This window comes from Acomys minous, assembly GCF_964271855.1.
Source record: "Acomys minous genome assembly, chromosome: 2".
NCBI classification, from domain to species: Eukaryota; Metazoa; Chordata; class Mammalia; order Rodentia; family Muridae; genus Acomys; species Acomys minous.
Genome location: NC_140484.1, coordinates 30,862,444 through 30,886,042, shown reverse-complemented (window position 1 = coordinate 30,886,042; position 23,599 = coordinate 30,862,444). Strand labels below are relative to the sequence as shown.

The following is a 23,599-nucleotide window of genomic DNA, read 5'->3' as shown; positions in this document are numbered from 1 at the left end:
CTCCCACGTCTCCGCCAGGTGTCACAATCGCGCTCAGCAGCTCCTCGGCCCGCCCTCGGGGGTGGGGGTGGGGGGGAGGGAGATGGCAGTGCGGAAGCGGAAGAGGCTGCCGGGCCGGGAAGCCTCTCTCCGGTCTAGCCGGGTCCCCGGGACCGGCCGCCCGCCGTGATGCCGAGCCCCCGGAGGACCCTCGAGGGACGGCCGCTGGGCGCCTCCGGCGGGAGCAGCGTCCCGGGCAGCCCTGCTCACGGCGGCGGCGGAGGCGGAGGCGGCGGCGGCAGCGGCAGGTTCGAGTTCCAGTCCCTGCTATGCGGCCGTGCGGGCGCCGATCCTGCCTGCGCCCGGCTGCGCGCGTCCGACAGCCCGGTGCACCGGCGCGGCTCCTTCCCGCTGACTGCCGCGGCCCCCGCGCCAGCAACCCCGGCCCCGCCGCCCGAGGACGACCGCATGAACCTGAACCCGTCCTTCCTGGGCATCGCCCTGCGCTCCCTGCTGGCCATCGACCTGTGGCTGTCCAAGAAGCTGGGGGTGTGTGCCGGGGAGAGCTCGGCCTGGGGCAGCGTGCGGCCCCTGATGAAGCTGCTCGAGATCTCGGGGCACGGCATCCCCTGGCTGCTGGGCACCCTCTACTGCCTGCTTAGGAGCGACAGCTGGGCCGGGCGCGAAGTGCTGATGAACCTGATCTTCGCCTTGCTGTTGGACCTGCTGCTGGTGGCTGTCATTAAAGGGCTGGTCCGCAGGCGCCGACCAGCGCACAATCAGATGGACATGTTTTTCACCCTGTCGGTGGACAAGTACTCCTTTCCCTCGGGCCATGCCACGAGGGCCGCCCTGGTGTCGCGGTTCATCCTGAACCACCTGGTGCTGGCTATTCCACTGAGGGTGTTGGTGGTGCTGTGGGCCTTCGTCTTAGGTCTCTCCAGGATCATGCTTGGGCGGCACAACGTCACCGATGTGGCTTTTGGCTTTTTTCTGGGCTACATGCAGTACAGCATTGTGGATTATTGCTGGCTGTCACCCCACACTGTCCCGCTTCTTTTTATACTGTGGAGTCAACAGTGACACCATCTCACTGATTGTTGGCACCAGAAGGTCTGAGGGTTTCCACCTTCGAGGATTCCAACCTACCCCGGAGCCCTCCAGTTGCTCTTCAGACATTTCAGGCACCTTTGGGAATTCTGGGATCCCGCTATCTTGACATGTTCCTAGGCCGGAGCAAGTGCTGCCTATTCTGAACACAGCCATACTAGAGAAAGAAAGTCTAATGTGTATATATATTCAGCAGCCGCTTATCCCCAAGACAGCTTGCGGAGAAATCAAGCTGGCTGATTATGTGATTGCTATTTATTTACAGATGAAAGAATAATGTTAATTAGTAATCCCCCCCAAAAAACTAATGTTATCACTTGTAAATTGAAATTTAAGAGACATGAGCTTTCAGATAAACCATGTGCTGTCCCCAGCCCTTTCCTGCGGTAGTTTTTAAAGCAGTATTTTTAAAGTTTAAAGACACTTTTCCAGCTTACTCTCTGAACATCTATTGTCATAACTGGAGCTTTATCCTTATCCTGATTCCTTAAGCTCTCCCACCTTTGTGGATTAGGTAGTAAGAAGAGCAAAAGGTCTTGAGATAGTTACTTTCCACTGCTCCTTATTAATAGTGTCTTTTAGCACTCATAGAACAAGCCAAGATGTTGAAGAAGACATATTCAAAAGTTGGGCTTGTCTAAGGTTTCCACAGAAATGTAAGTATGAGACTACGGTTTCATTTCCTAATTCTGTTGGCAACCAGTAGCAGTGCATAGCAGGGGGCCAAGAAGCTGAGCCCCGGGTCGAGGGGGTTGGGGTGGGAGGGGGCGTGGTCAGGGGAACTTAGAAGCTGGAAGTAGGCAGACCACAGGCATCAATGGCCGATGGCAGGAGATGAAGCCCTGTCCCTCATCATCTCTGCTGAGTAGAGCAAATGGTCCTCTATTAAGTGAAAGAAAAAAAGAAAAGAAAAAGCCATGTGATTCTCTTCAGGGCTCCTGCATAGCTTTCCTGTGTGCACCGCAAGGATGATTGTATGCTATTATTTTCATGTCAATTCCACTTTGCTGTATCAAGCACATTTTAGGTAACAGTACTTAACTTGAAATTCTTCAGGAGAGCCTGTTGCCCTACATGAGCACCAGGTAGAAACTCCTAAATTTCTGTTTACATTGAGAGCTGTTCATTCATGGTGCCCCGCCCCCTATCGTAAGACCAAAGATGACCAAATAATGCGGTAGACTCTGATTAGTGTCTGTCCAAAGAAGGTAGTGCTATAAATCTCTAAGTGCTCCCATGTCTGGAAAGAAAGTCTCTTAAGTCACCCGTGGACATGGTGCCATCGGATAATCTTAATGGCCAATTGTTCCGGCGTTCATAAATAGAAAGGACTGTGGGGTGTGGATGGACAGGGCTGTGGAGGATGGCAGGGTCTCACTGGGAGGAAGCAGGGCCTTTGAGAGTGGGGGTCAGGCACACCAACAGAGCAGCTCCTTTAATAAATCAATCTTCGCATTCCCACAACACCCTCAACACTGACTACCTCTTTGCGTAGTAGATCTGCCAAGCTGTGAGGTTCTGGGTGGTCTGCGTGCATTATTTTCAGAGGTCACTTTTAACTATCACATTCAGGCCAGACGTTTGAGAGTGGCAGCGTTTGCTCTTGCAGTGTCCCCAAGTCTGATAACTAAAGGCCTGTCTCCTAGTTTTCTGTTAGACCTCTGGAATTCCACATTTCGTTTGCTGGGGCCTGAGTTCACTAGCTTTTAAAAGTATAGATCAGATCACTTTACCCCACTTCATGAATAATCCTAAATTCTCTAGCGCAGAAAAATACTAATGTCTTTGTTAATTACTTGTACACTGTGAAGGATGCCTTTAAAAAAAGAATCTAAATAAATTAACCGCTAATGTTCAATGACATGAGACGAGATCTTATTTCTGCCTCGCTGTAAGAGAGATCACATGGCTTCTTAGGGAGTTCTTCCTCTTCCTGAGCACTTGAAATTGATACCACATAACTGGCAACTGTCAGCAGAATGTAGCCAAGCCCAGGACCCTTTGGCTTTCTTTTCATGGCTGCATGCTCAGCAACACCTTAGAGCCTGCTGACCGTGTGGCATCTAGCTGAATTTCCATACAGTGTCCTGTTAGCATCCCACTTGTAACTATGGCCTACGCCCCTTAAAACTGGGAGGCCAGTCGTGTCCTTATAAGTGGGAGAATGGAAGCAGGGAACAAAAAGGAACAAGTGATTCCCAAATAGAACAGTGGAGCCACTGCACCCCTGCACCTCGTTTTAGGAGTTGGGGAATGATTACAAGGTGTTTACTGCTGCACTGATGACCCTGTTGAAATTAGCAACCCAAAGCTAAGGTAAACAGCTTTGATTCCTAGAGGTGGAACATTGTCAAAAGTAGAGCTTTAAAAATTATATATTCTAGCAGGGTGGTGGTGTCACACGCCTTTAATCCCAGCACTTGGGAGGCAGAGGCAGGCAGATCTCTGAGTTTGAGGCCAGCCTGGTCTACAAAGCCAGTCCAAGACAGCCAGGGTGACACAGGGAAACCCTGTCTCGGAAAAACAGCAGCAGCAACAACAAAAATTACGTATTCTTTGGTTACTTTAAAAATTAAAATCCTTTCACAAAGTCTTTATCTTTAAAAGTCCTGCTTGAACTTAAATCAGGATTGTTTTAAAGAAGCCAAGAAACATGTTGGTTTTGGAAAGAAAAATCAAAGACGGGACAGACTGAACTGAATTAAAGGCTAAGAGGTCCAAGGGAGACAAATACGCAGCCTTATGGACAAAAGGACACTGTGTCCCAAAAGCGATGTGTGCGAAGGAAGCAGAAGAGGACTTAGGGTTAACGAGGCAGGCTCGCAGGTGTCTTACCTCCCGGATTTGGAGCTCCACCACCACCTCCAAAGGCATCCTTCCCTGTGTGGGCCAAAGCACCCCCAAAGATCCTTTTGTGCAGAGCCTTGAGCCAATTATTTCTTAGTTTACAACCAGGGAAGTGTTTTCCAGAAGCTTCCCTGACCCACTCCCACTGTTTTGTTCCCCCATCAGTCCCCTCCGCCCAGGTCCCTCCCACTGGGGCCAGTATCTCACTTCAAGCTCGGGAGTGTAAGCTTCCAGAAGGCGGAAGCATCGGGTTGCCATGGACACTCAAACGCTCAACCTTCTCCCCCTGGAACACTAGAGGCCAAAGCGCAGGCGCACTTATGCTCCACTGGTGCTGAGGTCTCCTCAGCCCCTCCCTGGTAGAGGCGTGGTCCTGTGACTGTCTCAAGGACCTGGGAACCTGTCCGCAGATGCTATGGGATTTTTTTTTCCCCCTGATTTTCCCAGGACGCTCTCTGGCCTCAGTAATTGTGCCCAAAAGTTTAACAGTTTCTATCCCCAAAGTGGAATGAGATCATAACTGTTGTGTAATCATTTTTAGTGGCTGTGGTACCCCAGACATTGGGATTCCTGTGACCATTTCTATTCCTGTTCCCTAAGTGATGCCTTTGCTTATTAAATGTCTTGTCTCTTCTTTGCCCCAGGAAGCATGCTCACAGTCAATAAGAAATTGAATAGTGAACTAACTACAAATAGGTCATTTCTCAAGAGACTTACTCAGGTCTAGGAACCAAACTGCCAGCTCCTCATCACTACACCACTGTTTAGACTTTCCCACTAGTTTAAGGCAAGCATTGAATTGCACCATCTCCCAGGGGCGGTGGTTATTGTATTTGCCAAAACAGCAGCTACACTGTACACCAAGAGGCAGGCTGAGGAAGAGTTCTTAACTGGCAAGAGAAATGGCAATTTCCCATTATATGTGATATTTAAAACAGGAGAATGTGGCTGTTTATAGCGGATCCAAAATTTCCTGGAAGGGCAACGTCTCAAAAACAAAAACAAAACAAAACAAAAACAAAGATAAATAGTCTTTGAAAATTAGGGCTGGGCCATGTGGTTTTCAGTTAGTAGTGTTTGCCTAGTATTCGTTAGAACTATATCAATCTGCCTTTGATTCCTCTTAGCACTGGGAAGGTAGAGGCAAGAGAATCAGAAATTCAAAATAGCCTGGGATATCTAATGAGTTTGAGGTCAGCCAGGACTACATGAGACCCCCTGCCTCATCAAAATAGAATTTAAAAAATTACCTTGTAATTTATTAGCAATACTTTACATCCAGGCTCTCTGTAGTCAGAAATCCTACAGGGAGATGTCCCTAAAAAGATGCTACTGAAAATAGTCTCCTTGGTAGGTATAGTTCATTTCTCTGTAAAGGAAACCTCAGTGTGAAAAAGAACACAGTGTTGCATCTCCTCCCAGTTCCTAGTGCTCTGTGTACACAGACATATACAGATGGGTGCCCAGCTCCCTGGATGGCGAGAGTGCAGATAATGTCACAACAGCCAACTGGCCAAGACCTGTGATGATCTTCACACGGATCTCACCCATGGTCATACTAACACAGAGTTAAGTTTCTAGAGATAGAATGGAAGGAAGGAATCCATTCTTACTGCAGCTCTACAAAGGCCTGGGCATGTTGCGTGCGATCATTTCATTTCCACACTCACTCTTTGAGGAAGATGTTATCTGTATTTTACAGCTTCAGGCTTTTCTCCCAAACAGCCTTTCCCTGAAGGCTACGTAATTCATTACAACACTCATATCTAAGTGCAGGGGCTGACCACCTCCCTGCCTCCACAACACAGAGGAGACGTTACTGGCCCCTAGAATCACATGCTCTGTTTCTGAGCCTCTCCGCCTCTTGATGTTAGACTGTCCTCTCTAACTCTTGATGACACTGGACTCACTTCAGCAGGATAGCAGAGCCTTGAGTTCTGGTTTCCCTTCAGCTGTCTAGCGACTCCTTTTGTCTGTGTTTTCTCTCCCTGACCTGACCAAGCAGTATTTTTAGAACGCTTTGTTTAACTCGTGGCCTTTTATCTAGGTGACTCACTGTAAGCACTGAGTAACATATGCACACATTTACACATGCTACCTAGGTCTCTCTTTTAGCTTTTGGGGATTATTCCTACCCCCACCCCCACCCCCTCCACCCCGACAGTGGTCATCTCAGACTCTCAGAGGCCACAGAAATGTGGAAGTTGCTACGTACATAATGTCTCAAGCCCAAATTGCAAACCACTTAATCAGTGCTGTGGTCATCTCTTGGAGACCAAACAAAGCCATTCAAGGATTGGATTGTCACCAAGTCAAGTAGAAGGACTGTAGGTACTATGCTGGATTGGATGTTTATAATTTGACACAAACCTAGTCATACCTGGGAAGGGCTTTTAATTGAGAACAGGGCCTTCATAAGACTGGCCTAATGTTAGCAAGCCTGCGGGGGTACTGTTTTGGTTAACAACTGATGTGAAAGAGCCTATCCCACAGGGAGTGGTGCCATCCCTGAGCAAACCAGCTAGCAGTGTCCCTCCATGGCTTCTGCTTCAGTTCTGCCTCCACAAGAACTCTGGCTGAGTTCTTGCTGTGACCAGCCTCAGTGATGAAATGTGACCCGAGAGTTGGAAGATGAAATAGACACTTTCCTCCGCGTTGACTGTGCTCACGGTGTTTTATTGCAACAATAGAAACCTTAAGGCAGTACACCTTTGTGGCAATAAACAGATCCCAGTGAGTGGTTTCTATTCCCTGAGTACCTCTGCAGTGCAGCTGACGGCCTCGGCATTGCAGGAATGACACGCCGTCCATCCTGTTCACATCCTGGCCACGGAAAAGAAAACAAAAGCATTCCCCAAATGGGAATTTCCAGAGAGTAAGTTAACGAGGAATAAGAACGTGACAATCACATCCTTATGATCCAGATGCTCCTTCTAACCTAAAACAATGAATGACTAATTTTTTAATGGAAAAACGAGTGTGAGTAAACATATTGGTGGGAATGGAAATAAATATGATGGATGAGAATTCTATGGCTACTATAACACATTTCTGTATTCTCGGGCCTGGGCGTGGTGGCCTACACTTTTAATCCCAGCATTAGGGAGGCAGAGGCAGGTGGATTTCTCTGAGTTCCAGGCCAGCCTGGTCTACGGAATGAGCTCTAGAATATTTAAAAAAGAAAATCATCTTCAAGTTTTTGTGAATCAACAGTCTAACTTGTATCTTATTGGGCAAAAATGCAGGTGGCAGGAAGGCTGTGCCCCTGGCACATTTTAGTTCTCTTGCATTTCCAGTCGCTGGTCCTTTTTGGCTCAGAGTTCCCTTCCTCCTTCTTCAAAACTGGCACTGTCATGTCAAGTCTTGCTCATGCCGCCTTTGCTTTGACTCAATTCTCAATCTTTTATGATCTTTGTGATTGAGCTGAAGCGAGGTTTCAAAGTACTTCCTGCTCTTGCTGAGGACCCAAGTTTGGCTCCTACCACCGATGCTGAATGACTTGAAGATGACTGTAAGTCAGTCTCTAGAGGATCTGATATCTCTGGCCTCTGCTGGCACCTGCATTCATGTGCGGAGACCCACACACATACACATATATACACCTAAAATAAAGATAATCTTTTTTTAAGGGCCTTTGTGGCCACATTGGGGCCACTCAGAAGATCCAAGATAATTCCCCTATCTTAAGGTTTGCTGGTTAACAACCTCATCTTCACCTGAAACCTTAATATTCCTTTTATCATGTAAAATAGCATTAATTTCAGTCTCCATGACTAGAATACAGACGTCTCTGGGCACCACTATTCTGCTTACAATATATGACATCTCTAGAAAGTGCTTTGATAATGTCTATTAGAATTTTTAATTTGGCTCAGCATTTCTGCTGCTAGGAATTTATCCTGTGGATATACTTTAACAAGGAAACCATAGCCAGGTGAGTTTGAGGCCAGCCTGATCTACAAAGTGAGTTCTGGAAACCTAGGGCTATTAACACAGAGAACCCCTGTCTCAGAAAAAAACAAAAAAACAAAAAAACAAAAAACCATGAAGCCATATGGTGCATTATTAAGATGTAAAAAAAAGGGATCAAACAAACGTTCATTAAGTAGAGTCATAATAAAGCTGGTGGCTATTAAATAGCATGAACAGAGAATGAAGCAGAGTTGTGAGTTCTAACAGTGAATGATCTCAAAGAAGAAAAATCATGGTCCAAAAAAACAAAAACAAAAACAAACAAACAAAAAACCATCTACCACACATCCATTTCAAAGAAAATGAAAATACAATATGTATAATTATGCTTAGAGTGTTCTCGGGGCTGGGAGTGGATCACTAGAGACTCTTTTTAAGGTATACCTTTGGAAAGAGCTTCAGATAGAGTGGTTGAAGGGAGTCTTGGTTTTCATTTAACACTTAGGTGCTGGTAAATGCAATTTCCCCCAACAACTTCCATTTCTGAGTCAAAAAAAAAAAAAAAAAAAGAAAGAAAGAAAGAAAGAAAGAAAGAAAAGAAAAGAAGTTAGAATTATATAAAAACAAAAACCAGAACAGATAAGAGAAGCCTAAAACATAGGAAAGAGCAAGAGCCTTTGCTTCTTCAATGGTTGCAACCACAGCCTATGTATTATGTGTCACAAAACACCCATGCGTATGCGTCTGCCACTTTTACTTCCAGGACAAGGTGCCCGGCTGTTTCAGGAGTCCAATCCCCTGAAATAGGAGGCAGCCTTTCTTGCATATTTAGACTTGTGTTGTTCCAGAAGAAAGCCTGTTGCTTTCTTCAGAGTTGGTCTTGTTATAGGACCTCTGCTGAGCTCAGGAGCTCTCCAGCAGCCAGTTAGTTCCCTGTGTACAGGATGTGAAGGGGGGCGGGCACCTGGGCTGTCTAACAGAGTGCCTGTTAGGAGGGAGGCCTTCTCCTCTCCATCAGAGCTATACTTTCTTATTAGAGCTACATCCCTCTGAAGACAGCTATCTGCCATAATAAATGATCGAAACCCCTTTAAAGTACTTTCCTACCCCATTTCTTTATGTCTGCATTCTGTGGGCTGATTTGTTAGGCCCCACAGTCTTCCATGCCAGTGAATTATCCTCTGGTAAGCATGCATAACACAGGAAGACTGGGCTTCCAAAGTGAGCTGCTATCAGTACTTATGAGCAATACCTGGAGAGAGACGGAGAGAGAGAGAGCGCATCATGAGACAAGCTGTATTATCTCAGCAACAATGCATTTCCAGAACACTAATTTTGTTTTGTTTTTGTGCACAAAGCCAGACTTAAAATAGGAAAGAAAGAAAGAAAGAAAGAAAGAAAGAAAGAAAGAAAAAAAAACCCCAAAACCCTTTATCTTGTATCCATCTTTTTCCCAAATCTTTCTTTAAAATGTTCATTAACGACTCAGGCTTCTCCCAGTCCGAGATATGTCAAGAAGAAACTGTACCTTTCTTTTACTACAAATAAATAAATGAACTGTACCCGGCTTTTCCCCTTGGTTTTAGCAAAGTTAAAATAAAGTTTACGTCTTAAAAACTCCAAAAATTGCATCCTTTGGGTTACTACCCAAGAAGGAGCAGCTGGTACCACCTATATGGACCTAGCGAACAGCTCTAATGACATCACCACGTTACCACTACACACCCGCCCGTATGATTCACATGATAGATCTAGCTGAAGCATTTTGACTGAGTAAATTGGCTTGAAGTTGAATCGACTGCTGCTGCCGCACTGTCTACTAGAGTTGGCAACACATAGCTAAGTTAGCTAAAGCAAAATAAAGTTTAGCTTCTCGCTTGCACCAGGGCCATTCCCAGTGCTCAGCAGCCACATGTGGCTAGTGACTATTACACTAGGCCATGCAAAGAGAGCGTTTCCATCATCAAAGTCTGTTTGGGTGTGCAATGCTGCTCTACACTTAACTGCTCTTAAAGGAGATGTGAGAGATAAACATGCTTTTATTTTGCTTTGCTGTTTGTTTGTTTTTTTTTAACAGTGTAAAGGGTAGAACCTAAGGCCTTGCGCATAGTAGGCAAGTACTCCATCACTGAGCTACACGGCCAGATGAGCACGTTAATGGTGCCGCAAAGACGCCATTCTATCAATCAGATACAGGACGTAGAGCCGTCTACACAGCAGCTGAAACAGTCAATGGCATTGTTAGAACAAAGGAAGGGTTGGCAGTAACTGGTATAGATCTTTAAAATGTCAAGAACCAGATATTACAGGTGGGCCACTTTTGCACCTTGACTTCAACAAACCTCAAACAGTATTTGAGAACTCCAGGAAACATTGGCTATGATTGGACATTATATAATACCCATTCATTAATTCTGGTAGATGTGATAAAGCCTTTGTGTCTATGTGGGACAAACATTAACTTTGTTTAGAGATGCATATTACATTTGATTAGAGACAACAATTTTAAGTGCTGGAAAATAAATTTTGTTTGGATGAAAACAACAACAACAAAAAAGAAAACAACAACAAAAGCAGTGGTCTCAAGCCAGGAGGTAGTGGCACAAGCCTAGCATCTCAGCATTTGGGAGACAGAGGCAGATGCAGATCTCTGAGTTCGAAGGCAGCTCCAGGACAGCCAAGGTTACACAGAGAAACCCTGTCTACAAACAAACCAACAACAGTAATCTCAATGATAAACAGAAATTGGCAATTTGAGTGTTTCTTAAAAATATATAGTTCTCAACAAGAGCTGTAAGAGAGACCTTGTCTCAAAAACCAAACCAAACAAACAGCAACAAAAATCAGTTCTCCAGCATTTTCCCCAGTTTTGGGAATGCTTCCAAGGAAAGAGCAAATTAAAACCAAAACACTTTTAACAATGTTGGAGCCATTTGGGATCTGAGTCTATACATGGATCTACTTTATGTAACTGAGTTCGCATGTGTGAGCCAGACTACTGCTACAGTCTGTCTTGAGCTGGACTCACTGGCATCCGTGGGCTCAACATTGATAAGGATAACACACAAAGCCTTCCTTGGGGACAGTGGCTGGGAATTTTTACTATAACCTCTGTAGTTGGAAAGTCATTTCTTTTCTTTTCTTTTCTTTTTTCCAAAAAATCATCCTGCTGATTAGTAGGCAAATTACAACATAAGTCAATTTGTAACAAATTTTATTTTCCAACATAAGAATAGTACGATGAAGTTCCAAAGCTTGTTTTATTATGATTTTTTAAGTATTTAGGGGTAAGGAGATGACTCTGTAGGTCAAGGCACTTGCCACATGAACCTAGCAACCTGAGTTCAATCAATGGAACCTATCCCTGTACAGGTGGAAGGAGAGAACTCATTTCACCTTTAACCTTAACCCTTGAACAGCTTGGTATTCACACACACACACACACACACACACACACACACACAAATAATAATAATAATAATAATAATAATAATAATAATAATAACAAAATAAAAAAATAATAACAATAACAATAACTGTGCCTAGGCACAAGATTTATGCCCTGAAGTCAGCAGTGGTTCACAGTGAGGCTTTTCATACTATTATATTCACCTTATCATCATTCATGGTATGAAATAATATTCTGTTGGCATAAGGCTACTGTGTAATTCAAATGCTGATTTTGGTAAACCTCCCCCCCCCCATATCTGCTTGCAATCCTTGTTCTGAGAACCTCCTGTCTCAATGTTGTATAAACACTGCTCTCCAATTGTCCCTATGATAGGCCAATAAAGCAGTTTACAGCCAATAGCTGATCATGGGAGAGAATGGGGCCAGACTTCCTGCCAGCCATGGGGGGGGGGGGGCAGAGTGAGAAGAGAAAGTAGGGGATTCAGTAAAGGGCAGAGACACAGGACAGATGAGGAGAGAGAACTTAGCAAGGAAAGCCACAAACTACAAGTATCTCTGGAATGTATGCTGGAAGGAAGCCAAGTTAGACTAGAGGGTTAAGATTAGAGTAAAATTGCTCAGCTGTTGTGCTGTGCAGCTTGTTAAAAATAATATAATAGAATCTTACTTATTTGGGCCAGATTAAGAAACTGAGAAACAAACACAATATTCTAAAGATAACTTTAACAATGTTCCCATAAGAGGCTAATTTGAATATCTGAAATATCCATTGACTTCACTGACTTGGAAGGCTGTGGAACCTTTGGAACATATAGCCTACCTAAGAGAGAAATGGGTCTCTGGGAGTGGACCCTGAAGGTTACGTGTGCCTCTGGTTCCAGTCCAAGCCATATGCTCCCTAATCTGCCAAGATGTAAGGTGTAGCAGCTTCATGCCCCCACCACCATGTGCTGGTTCAACGTGATGACCTGTTGCCTCTGAAACCCTGAACCAAGAGAAGTCTCTTCTCCCTACATGAGTGATGTTTGACCTCTGAGAGGGGATAGGTGGCCTTCTCCAGCGTTTACTACTTTTATATGTTTGGGAGCCTGGGCTTGTGAATCTTGTAGATTTCTGAGTCTTAGAACGTCCTTCCTTTTTGGGGAGAAGGGAATGTTTAAATTCCAAGAAAATAGCTCCTATTTGGATACGTTGAATTTTAAATGTGCATAACACATTTTAACAGTGATGCCCAAACTGCAGATAAACAGTATGAGGGTGAAGCACCAGGGTTAAGGTCAAGGCTTAGGTTGCAACTTGGGATCTGTCAATAACCAGATGTTATTTAAAGCTATAATAATTGACAAGATCCTCCCCCAATCTGAGGAGTTCTAAAATTAGAGGTCAACTGAAAGAGAAGGAAGTTGAGGAGAGCATCTTAGATCTACAGTGACCTCTGCATGGACAGAGAGCAGGTTTCCTTGCCAGGCACCACTCAAAGCACTTTGTGGTTTCAAATAAATAATGAGGGGGAAAAGTGTTTTCATTTTCTCCAGCCTGTTACATTTCCGCCTTGACATTTTACACCTGACCTCAACAGGGGTTGAGTGAACTGCTTTTCAACTTGTATTTACGATTATAAAGTTATATGCTTGTAGGAAAATCTTGCATCGGCACCATACAAGAAGGCTAAACAGTGCAAGTGTGAGCCTAAGAACCTTCCATCTGTGCCTAACCACCAAGGTCGTCATTAAATTTCTTCTATATCTTATAAGAATTTTACATACACTTCATATATACATACATACATACATACACACACGTTGCCTTTTTAACAAAACATATAAATTCTTACTCTACATAATCTAATTCTGCAACTCCATTTCCTTAACTATGTACCCCAGGGTGGTGGTGAGCCTGATGATCCCCCATGCCTCAGCCTTTCCCAGATTACAGGCATGCACCACCATGCCTAGTTCACGTCAGAGATAGTTTCCTGTCAGCACACTTAGATCTACTCTTCCTTTGCTCCTCTTTATTTTTAGCTTTTTTTTTTTAAACCACCCTAAAACATCTTTGTAGATAACTCCTTAGATACTGATGTAAAAATACTGTTGATATTTTCCTGGCCATGAAAGAGCAAAACTGAAGCACATAACCTCCCAGGTCATTCATCTTCCCTAAATGTCACAAAGCATTTCTAGCTGCAGTTTTCTCATGTATTGGTCAAGTAGTAGGATTAACCAACCTTTAGAGTTTGCCAAGCAGGGCTAAGGCAGATGGCTCAGTGGGTAAGCGAGCTGGCAGTGCCCTTAGTTCAAATCCCCAACCATCAGGCCGGCATGGTGGCCCATGCCTGTTATCCCAGCACTCTGGGAGCAGAGGCAGGCGGATCTCTGTGAAATCGAGGACAGCCTGCTCCACAACTTGAATCCAGGTCAGCCAAGACTAAAGAGAAACCCTGTCTCGGAAAACAACTACCACCACCACCACCCACAACAAACAAACCCAAACAATCACTTAAAAGCCTTCACCTGTAACCCTCACTCTCTGTAAAAGGATTGAGACAGGAGGCCCGTGGGGCTTGCTTGGTGCCAGTCTAGAGTTCTCCAAGCTCAGTAAGAGACCTTGACTCAAGGGAATACGGTGAAGAAGGATAGAACTGATGTACTGATAGTAACTGATGTGGTCCTCCGACCTACTCCTGAGAACCTCCCCCGCACCCCCCAACACATAATTGCCAATCAAAGGCTGAAAGATCGATGTTCTGGTGTCTTATCTGATTATGAGTAGACAACAACAGGCCTGATTGTTAAGCACGCAGGTTCTGAAGTTAGACTCCCCAGAGCCAAGATGTCTTGCTTTCTCTCTCCCTGGTCCTGGGAATTGAAGTCAGGGCCTTGCGTGTGCTAGGCAAGCACTCTACGGTAGAGGTACATTCCCAGTCCCTGGGTCTTTCTCTTAAGATGTGTTCTCCGGCTACTAGGGTACATTTTTGTCTCAAAGAAGAAAAGGGACAGCGAGCTCACGGGTCTCCAGGATTCTACAAGATACGAAAGTCAGGAAACCTTCCGATATGTCTTCACAAACGTGTTTGCTCCAAAGTTTTATTTTTAGTGTCCTCCTCCCGCCGTACCAAGGTTTGCAAAACTGCCTGGTCGCGGACAACTGAAGTTAAAGTTGGCTCTCCTTCCTAAAACGCTCCGATCCGACGCCGATTTACACCGCTGTACACCAAAGAGGTGCAGTTTTGAAAAAGAGGAGGAGCAAGTCAGCACACCCTTTACCCGCCGGGATCCATGCCAGAGAGTGCCCTATTCCTCCCTGGACTTTATCTCCAGACTTTCCCCCCCGCTCCGCTCAGAAGCGACCACGCCCCACGTCACGCCTACCGGAAATGACGCCAGGGCCGGCCACTTCTTCCGCAGTCCGCCGGCGGCACGGCCCAGGCCTGCTTCGGGGCGTGCGTCTGCTTTGCCGGCGGCTGAAGGATTCTGGGTAACGACCGTGGCCTGCGGGGTAGCTGGCTCCGCCCAGCAGGTTCCACTCACGCCAGGGCCGTTGGCAGTGGCGGTTGTCCTGCCCTCCCCAGCGGGACATGGAGCAGCCGTGGCCGCCGCCGGGCCCCTGGAGCTTCCCGAGGACTGGCGGGGAGACCGAGGAGGAGAGCGACTTGGACGTTTCCCCGTCTTCTTCCCACTATCCTCTATTCCCGGACGGCGGTGCCCAGGTGAGAGCGGCCTGCGTTCTGCAGGGGGGCGGGGAGGAGGAGGGGGGGACCGAAGGGGGCGGGGTATGGGAAATGTCCGCGGGCATCGCGGGGGAGCCTGATGGCAAGCCACAGCTCTGGTGGCATCTTGAGCGAGAGGGGAGGTGGCCACGCGCGCACTACTGACCTCCTCGTCCACCCACACTCTTGTCCCTTCACCTCGACTGATTGCCCCGTCACCTTTGCAAGCGGGTCCTCCTCCGGCTCTGTTTATCAGCGCGGGGATTTGGGGGCAGCGCAGGCTGGATAGCGTTGACCCTTTGTCCTCTCGTGCGTGCTGTCCTCCGAGCCTTCCTTACAAGCTCCAGCTAGTTTGTGCACAGTTGATAGGAACAGCGAGTGATTGTACTTCTCTAATAGTACACCGAGTCCTGACATAAACATCTCACGTGCCTTCTCCCAGGCTGACATCTCAGCAAATTCTGTAAGCTTTTCGCTTTTGACGCTGGCACACACCTCCGTTTCGCGCAATCATACTGTATTCACAGTTTCATTCCGGGCCAGTCTTCAGTGAAAACATACAGCCACAAAATTGGTTTTCTCTCAGACTTCTACCCCTTTTTTCAACCCTGCTTTCCTGCCTCAGAAACTGCCCAGTGTGATAATACAATCTCTGGTTTTTTTTCTGGGAGTGCTTTTGTGCACATCGCCTTGTCCTGACTTCTCATCTGCATGTGTTTTGAACTAGATTTCAAGAGCACAGGCGGAAACACTAATCTTTTCACGGAGATGGGTTGTAGATGTCTGATTTCTAGGCGTTTTTGCAAACTGTGGTACAACATTGTAACAGAATTAATAGCAGGTTTTTAAAAAAATAAAGATGACCAGTTTGAATTCTCTGCTGGCAAGGGTCGGATCATGGTGTTGTGTCAGCCAGCTGAGTTAATTGGGCCCACACACAGTATGCGGTTTCATAACCACAGGCTGTCTAGTCAGAGAGAAAGTGAGGGAAAATGAGAGCTGATTGGCCAGTGGTCACCTACTAATTATGGCTCACTAGTGTCATCTGTGTATACATAGAACCACAGAAGGAGAAAAAATGCACAATTGTCGGCGTCCATTAAAACAGGTGTGGAGAGGGAGAATTTGTCTCAAGAATTTCATTGCACTGTGGTTGAATCAAAGAAGTAACCTAAGAGAGTCAATATTTTAAAACTATATTTATTTTACCTGTGCATCAGTTTAGGTGATGGGGCTTTAAAAACAAAGAGGCTTTTATTTCCTTCATTAGGAGAGATTCCCTCGAGGTCATCCAGTTAGACAGTGGCAGACTCCCCACTGGAACTCAGCATTCCTAGTCCAGTGTTTTTTCCAGCCTACTCCTGTACTGCCTATTTGAGAAATACTATAAAATTTTATTTGGATGAGAAGGCCTTTAAATGGTGATAAAATTTGCAAAGTCATTACTTCTAAGGACATATAATTATTACAAGCCTACTTGTATGTGTTGTTAACTATAAGACTTAAATTTGAAGGTTAGAATATTTTAAAAGAATAAAATGTTTAATCAATCCACAGCCTTCTAAAATCCATCTTAAATTACCGGCTTAAATTTTACCAAATGTGAGAGATGGAACTAACTCACCATAGCAGGTAGTGTGTGAAAGGCAAACCAGAATTTGGAGGTCCTATTTGAGAATGTAAATTTCTTTTAAAAATCTTTTCATACAATATATTTGTATTATGTTTTTCCACTCCCCCGACTTCTCCAAGATACTCTCAATCCACCCAACTTTATGTTCTCTTTCTTAAAAAAACAAAAACAAAAAACTACCCAAATGAAAATCAAAATAAACAAAGGACCACTAAGACTAAGTAAATAAATAAAAGTGAAATAGTTTTAAAATGCTAAGATGAAATAAGTCCCCCAAAAAACCAAAAACAAAACCCATGGAGTTCATTGGCCAACTACTGCTCAGCATAAGGCCTGCCCTAGAGTATGGTTGATGGTACCCAGAGACATTCCATTGAAGAAAAGTGATTTTTCCCTTTCTAGCAGGTATCAATTGCAAATCACTTCTTGGCTAGGGGCGGGGCCCATGTCCACTTTGCCCTCAGTGGTAGAGCCCTGTCTGGCTTGCTGTTTAAGAACTTGTGGTGAAAAGTTGCACAAGTAGGCTGTAATAGTAACAGTTGCTTTGCAGTTTTTGTTCATTAAGATTATGTCCTTCTAAACTTTTCTATGAGCACAGATAACATAAGACCTGATCTGGGCTCAGGATGTAGCTCAGCAGGGAGTACTTGCCTAACATGAGTTCACTTCTTTGTGTTGCTTTTTTTTATTATTTAAATGGCCCAATATTATACTTAGTCATTTCAGTGCATGTTGGTATGCAGTTGGTATGCATGTTAGTATGACCAAATGGTATATAGTAGTCTATGGAGAATAATTTAAACATAAATAATTCTTGTAGTTGGTTTGGTTTGAGAAATATTTGCTTCTATATAATTAGAAAGTGCAAGGTACCTCCATTTATTCATGATTCCTTTTATTGGTATAAGTTTGTCTTTTACAGATTAAGTTTTTCAGCTTTATTTTCCTCCTTTTTCTGGCTCAGTTTTAAAGTGTAGTTGTCGTATAACTTTTTTTTAACTGTTTCATTATTTTATGTGTATGAGTGTTTTGCTTGCATGTGTGTGTGTGTGTGTGTGTGTGTGTGTGTGTGTGTGTGTGTGTGTACATCCTGATGCCTGTCAAGGTCAGAAGAGGGTGTTGGATGCCCTAGAGTTAGAGAGGATTGTGAGTCACCATGTCATTGCTGGAACAAGAACCCAGGTCCTCTGCAAACGCAGCAAGTGCTCTTAACCACCGAGCCAACTCTCCAGCTCATAATTTTTCTAGTGTATCAAGAAGTAAAAATAAATGTTTTAGTTCTTTAGTTAGAGACATGGTGATAATCTGGGCTTTAAATCCACACAATGGCTAAGGAAACAGGAGAGCAAGTGTCCAGATACAGCCCAGGAGAAATCTTGAATGTGCCTGAAAACTCAGAGAGGAGGGTCATGTTTACTACCTGCCTCAGAACAATTTGTTCAAGAAGTAAAGATTAGTTTATTCATCTAACAGTTACTAAATTCTAACTCCTTCCTTACAAAGCATGTGTATGCATGCACTAACATACACAACACATGCGCGCGCGCGCACTTTTATTAAAGGATCACTCTAATAGAGAATGGCTAACATAGACCAAAAAAATGGGATTGTATTTGTACAGTTGAGATATAAAATTACAAAGGCTTGAACACTGATACAGGTATGGGAACAGATCGTGAACAATGATTCTCAGTGAGTAGAATGAAATTTTACTTTTAACCACGAAAAAAAAAAGTGCTGTCAAATGTTGATTTTGGGGACAAGGAATATAAAGAATTAAGCATCCATTGCATTTATATAAGTAATTATGCAAATATTAAAAGTAATCATTCCTCAGTAGAGCAGACTCACCAGGATAAAGCAATTGGCACTTCTCAATTGAATCTTCACTGTTCCGGTTATAGTATACCTGTGTGATATAACCATTTATAATATAATTCTCTGTTAAGAACTCACATCACCACAGATTGTGATAACACAGAAGAAACTGGAAGCCAGTACATGATTGCTCTGAAATAAAGGGTGCTCACGGCAGGAAGCACTTGCAGGTTAAAGCTATAAAGGTCTGTTTCTGAGGAGAAGGAGCCATGATGGAGGGACTGGACTTTACTTCCTTGCTTTCCTTCTTCTGGTGCAGGATTCTGGAGCCTGCACATCTGATGCGTGTTGTGGGCCAGCTGTGTGCAAGTCACCGACAGTTGCCAGCCTTTGTGTTGTCAGTTGTCAGGGGAGGGGCGTAGATGAACAAAGAAGCTCAGAGTCTAATTGATGAATGTAAACTGCAATTGTAGACAAAGAATACAGATATGCTGTGCACCAGAAAGCCATACAGAGCTCCTTTGAGTTGGAAAACAACGAACTGTATCAGTGCTGCCACCGCCCCCATTTCTTACTAATACTGATGTTATTTTTCATTTAGATGTATAGCCATGGGATTGAGCTGGCTTGCCAAAAGCAGAAAGAATTTGTGAAGAGCTCTGTGGCGTGTAAATGGAATCTTGCTGAAGCCCAGCAGAAACTTGGCAGCTTAGCACTGCATAACTCTGAGTCCTTGGATCAGGAACATGCCAAAGCACAGACTGCAGCGTCAGAACTGAGGCAGCGGGAAGAAGAGTGGCGACAGAAAGAGGAGGCTCTGGTCCAAAGAGAGAGGATGTGTCTCTGGAACATGGATGCCATTAGCAAGGATGTTTTTAATAAGGTATGATCTTTTGTTGGACCATAAAGAAAGAAGAAAAGGGGGCTGGGCATATGGCTCAGAGGGAGAGCATACAAGAGGCCCTGGGCTCCATTCCCAGCACCGCAGATAAAAACAAAAGAAAACCAGAAGCTTCTGTAAGTAACTGTTGCAAAGCATCAGGGTCCTCTTAAACAGCGAACATCTCCAAGGCTTTCTTCCTTCAGCACATAGGGGAGCTGGGAAGGGTATGTCAAGTAATGTCCTAAAAAGTGATAAGATAGCATGGGCCTGGGTGCTGCAGCTGAGGGTTGAGTACTTCCTGGTGTTGCTATGCTGTCAGCTTCCTGTTGGCTTTGTAACACACTTAGTTACAGAATTTGTAAATAAAATCATTCCTCAGTTTACCAGCATGGGTTTAGTAAACTCAGGTGATAGTCTTTGTTTTTAATTTAAATTTTATTATGCTGGCTTATGTAATGGTGTTTTCATGTGAGTATCCAGTGTGCTTTGAGATGTCCAGTTCCTGTACTCTTACCGTTCTCCCTTTTCTCACCCATTCCCCTTCCTGTTAGTTGCCTTCGTGCCCATGGATAGTTTTACACATTTTCATCTTGTCTGTACTTTCATGCATCTATAGAAAATATAGGGCCCATACAGGGACTATGATTATATCCAGATGCAAATAATTTTCCTGAAAAATCACATAACATCATTCTTTTTTTGTAGCTATAAATTACTGTGTGTTATATTCGTGTGTGTGTGTGTGTGTGTGTGTGTGTGTGTGTGTGTGTGTGTGCTGGTGTATATTTAATCCCACAATTTATTCATTCATCTGTTGGGCATCCATGTTAGACTTAGCTATTGGCCTAGCTAATAAAATAATGCTGCAGCCAATTTTGATGTGTAAGTATCTCTGATATGTAAACTGGCAGTCTTTCTGGTATGATCCAAGAGTATCATAGCTGGGCCATAAGGTAGATCTAGTTTTAATTTCTTGAGACACCTACATATTAACTTACATAGTAGCTGGGCTCTCTTGCATTCTTGTGTGGGAAGGATTGTAAGCTTTGTCACAGGTGAAAGCAATCTTGGTGGGCTTTGTCCTTGGACACACCACGGATACTCCCTGAGATTAACCTTGAGATAGACCGGGTGGAGCCATCCTGGGCTTGGAATTCAGGAAGGGGACCGAGGGACTGCACCTGGATTATTGTGTTTCCAATCGACCCTCAATGGGAGGCGGAGACCACCCCTTGCAGGTGAGAGACAGGCAGGCGGAAAGGAGAGAGGAGCAGCAGGTTCAGACTGGCCTGAGCGCACGTGGATTGGGAAGAAGAGCAGCGAACAGACCGGACCTGTGCGCAGGCCAGAGACACCTAGAGACCTGTCCCGTGGAACAGATACTGGAAGGTTCACTCTTTTTCCCCTTTAACCTTTTTTCCTTCTTGTATAAGCTAGTTGGGTGTATAAAGTTTAATTGTTAAGAAACAGAGCCAACAAGTGGCGCCCAACGTGCGGCTTGAACCCACAACCCTGAGATTAAGAATCTCATGCTCTACTGACTGAGCTAGCCGGGCATAGCTTACAATCCTTCCCACATTCTTGCTAGTGTATAAGTGTTTCCCTTTGTCTGCGACCTTGTCAGCATTTGTTGTTACTTGTTTTTGTGATGACTGCTATTCTGATTGTGGTGAGGTGGAATCTCAGTGTAGTTTTAATGTGTATTTCTTGAAGGCTGGTAATGTCAAACATTTTTTCATATAGATATTGGCCTTTTGTATTTTATCTTTTGAGATTTGTCTGCTAATTTCGGTAGCCCATTTATTGATTGGGTTGCTTGATTTATTATGGTTTAGTTATTTTGGTTGTGTACTATAGTAAAAGATATTTGGGTCAGTGAAATGGTTCAGCAGCTAAATATGCATGCCACCAAGACTAATGACCTGAGTTTGATCCTTAGGACACACTCGGTGAAGGGAGAGACACTTGCAAATTGTCTTCTGGCCACCACACACATTCTGTGGTATGTTCACACATGCGCACTCACACAGCATACACATCTGTGCTCATGCAAAATAAACAAGTAAATGTAGTAGAACATTTTAGTCTTAAAATAGGTATTAGACCTCTAGGGTACAGCTAACACAGATTTTTATCTCATTTTGTAGGCTATCTTTTTGTTTGGTTTTGGTATGTAGAAACTTTTTATAAAGCTTCTTTGGTTAGTTGCTGGTGTTTTTTCTTGCGACTGGAGACCTGTTTGGAGTCTTTGCCTATTCTGTTATCTTGAAGTGTTTTCTGTATTTTTTCCTTTAGTAATATATCAGTTTCAGGTCTTGCATTAAGAATGTTGATGCATTTGGATGAGAGATGGGGATCTAGATTCTTCTACGTATGGATTTATACCCAGTTTGGCCACTACGGCTTGAAGAAGCTGCCTTTTCTCTGATACATAATTTGTTTGACATAACTTGTTGGTGTGGCTCTGTTGCACACAATTGAAGTCAAGTTCAGCAATATCTCTAGCTTTACCTGTTAGATCAGCATTGTTTGGGCCATCTGTGGTCTTGGTGCTTCCAGTTGAATTCTTTTTTTCTCTGGTTTCTGTGAAGAAACACTGGTGTTTTGATGGATATTGCATTGAATCAGTAATGCTTTTGGTATGATAATCATTTTCACAATATTAGATTTTGTAGTCCATCAATATAGATCTTTCCATTTTCTATTTTTGATTTCTTTCCTCAGTGTTTAGGGTTTTTATCATAAATGTTTTTCACTTCCTTGGTGGTGTTAGGTTTATTCCAGAGTCTTTTTGTCTATTTAAGGCAGTTGTGTGATTTTTTTTCCTTTTATTTATTTATCAGCATGTTATTAGTTTATAAACTACTGATATTTATATTTTGGCTTGTAGCTTATCACTTTGCTGAAAGTGTATATCAGATAAAGATTTTCCTGGTGTATTCTAGGGTTTCTGACTGGTAGAATTATATCATTTACGAGTAAGAACACACTTACTTTTTTCCTGCTCTTGTCTTTTCTTCTCTTGTCTTATTGCTGTAAGTCATTGAGCACCATATTGAATAAGTGAAAGAATTAGACATCCTTGTTTTAGGTGCCAATCTTGACTTTCTTATATAAGTATTAGTATTAAACATTAAAGCAGACCTTTAAAATGAATAGTCTAGATAGTAAAGTCTCTTAAATAGTACAGTGCTGCCAAATTAATAGTTTTTGTTGTACTTTTTAAAAGACAGAATCTGTTTTGTTGTGTTTTGTCTTCCTTTGATTTTTAGATGGGATCTCATTGTGTAGCCCTGGCTAGACTGGAACCTGCGGTCTAGCCCAGCCTCTGCTTCTCCCCAAAAAAGACATGTGGTGCCATGCTCAGGCTTGAGATTGGGTCTTGCCGTGTACCTCTGCCTCACTGCAAACTCGTAATCAGGAGGGCATTGTGCCACATGCATTCAGTTCCCAGCCACGGCAGGCCGCTCTCTGGGTTGAGGCCAGCCGCTGAGTTTATATATTTTTCTATTTGGAAATTAGAGTTTCTCAAGATTGATAACAGAGTGCGTGCAAAGGGGGGAAAGGTGAAAATCACTTATGAACGAATATTTTTAATACAATAAAGCTTGAGTAATTAAGTGTACACGAATAGTAGCCTATATTAAGGCATTACTTTGGAGAAACAAGTCTGAATGTATAGATAGGTATAAATATTTTGATGCACTCTCTCGCTTGCTTACTCTCCATTTTGTCAAAATGGCTAAGGAAAACAGTTCACAGAAGCTACAAGTTTTATTTTCATGACAAAGGTAGATTTTGTATATTATTTTAGTCTTTTCTGAGTCTGAAACAGAGATGATGTTACTGCACCTTGAAGAGAATATAGAGCAGTGAGACCTTTTGATGTCATCATTTTCTTTGACTAACCCATGGACATATCGCTTGGGAGGAAATTTAAACATTTTTAAAGTTTAATTTTAAAAAACTATGTGTATATGTGTATGTTTGTGTGAATGTAAGCCACATGTGCATTGACTCCAGTGGAGGCCAGAATAGGATGTTGGATTTCTTGGAGCTGGAGTTATAGGCAGTTGTGAGCTGTTTGATGTGTGTGCTAAGAACCAAACTCTGGAAGAGCAGCAAGTGTTCTTAATCCCACTCGGCCATCTCTCCTACCCCTAAAGCTTAAATTTTAATAAGGAAACTTTCTATGTATGGGAAGGAAATAGGAGCTCCATGTTCCACGTCAGCTGTTCATATCTTCCTTTGATAGGCATGTAACCTTATAGGTAAGTTTTTACCAATAGGTATACTT

At 43.7% G+C, this 23,599-nt stretch overlaps 3 protein-coding genes across 7 annotated transcripts in view; 2 read left to right on the top strand and 1 right to left on the bottom strand.

The window, feature by feature from the left end:
- The window catches only part of SPATA6L (spermatogenesis associated 6 like), a 52,351-nt gene extending 37,753 nt beyond the window's left edge, over positions 1–14,598 (bottom strand). The window contains exons 1-4 of one of the 3 annotated variants that reach the window (XM_084769774.1): positions 14,375–14,598; positions 8,956–9,100; positions 8,293–8,391; positions 3,925–6,759 (exon numbers count right to left, since the gene is read on the bottom strand). In XM_084769774.1, the coding sequence (XP_084625900.1) occupies positions 3,925–3,963 (39 nt within the window). In that variant the 5' untranslated portion in view covers positions 3,964–6,759; positions 8,293–8,391; positions 8,956–9,100; positions 14,375–14,598. Of the gene's footprint in view, positions 1–3,924; positions 8,261–8,292; positions 8,392–8,955; positions 9,101–14,374 lie in introns of those variants that run through there. The other 2 variants (XM_084769776.1, XM_084769775.1) reach the window with 2 other exon arrangements.
- PLPP6 (phospholipid phosphatase 6) lies at positions 64–2,950 on the top strand. Its single transcript, XM_084769820.1, has one exon. It carries the CDS (start codon positions 169–171, stop codon positions 1,060–1,062), a length of 894 nt encoding a protein of 297 aa, XP_084625946.1. The 5' UTR covers positions 64–168; the 3' UTR covers positions 1,063–2,950.
- Positions 14,599–14,646: 48 nt separating the features above from the next.
- The window catches only part of CDC37L1 (cell division cycle 37 like 1, HSP90 cochaperone), a 33,888-nt gene continuing 24,935 nt past the window's right edge, over positions 14,647–23,599 (top strand). The window contains exons 1-2 of one of the 3 annotated variants that reach the window (XM_084769795.1): positions 14,647–14,968; positions 19,021–19,302. In XM_084769795.1, the coding sequence (XP_084625921.1) occupies positions 14,837–14,968; positions 19,021–19,302 (414 nt within the window). In that variant the 5' untranslated portion in view covers positions 14,647–14,836. The remainder of the gene's footprint in view (positions 14,969–19,020; positions 19,303–23,599) is intronic. The other 2 variants (XM_084769797.1, XM_084769796.1) reach the window with 2 other exon arrangements.

Excerpts from the sequence above, each read along its gene's own strand:
- PLPP6 (XM_084769820.1), top strand. The coding sequence starts at position 169 with ATGCCGAGCCCCCGGAGGACCCTCGAGGGACGGCCGCTGGGCGCCTCC.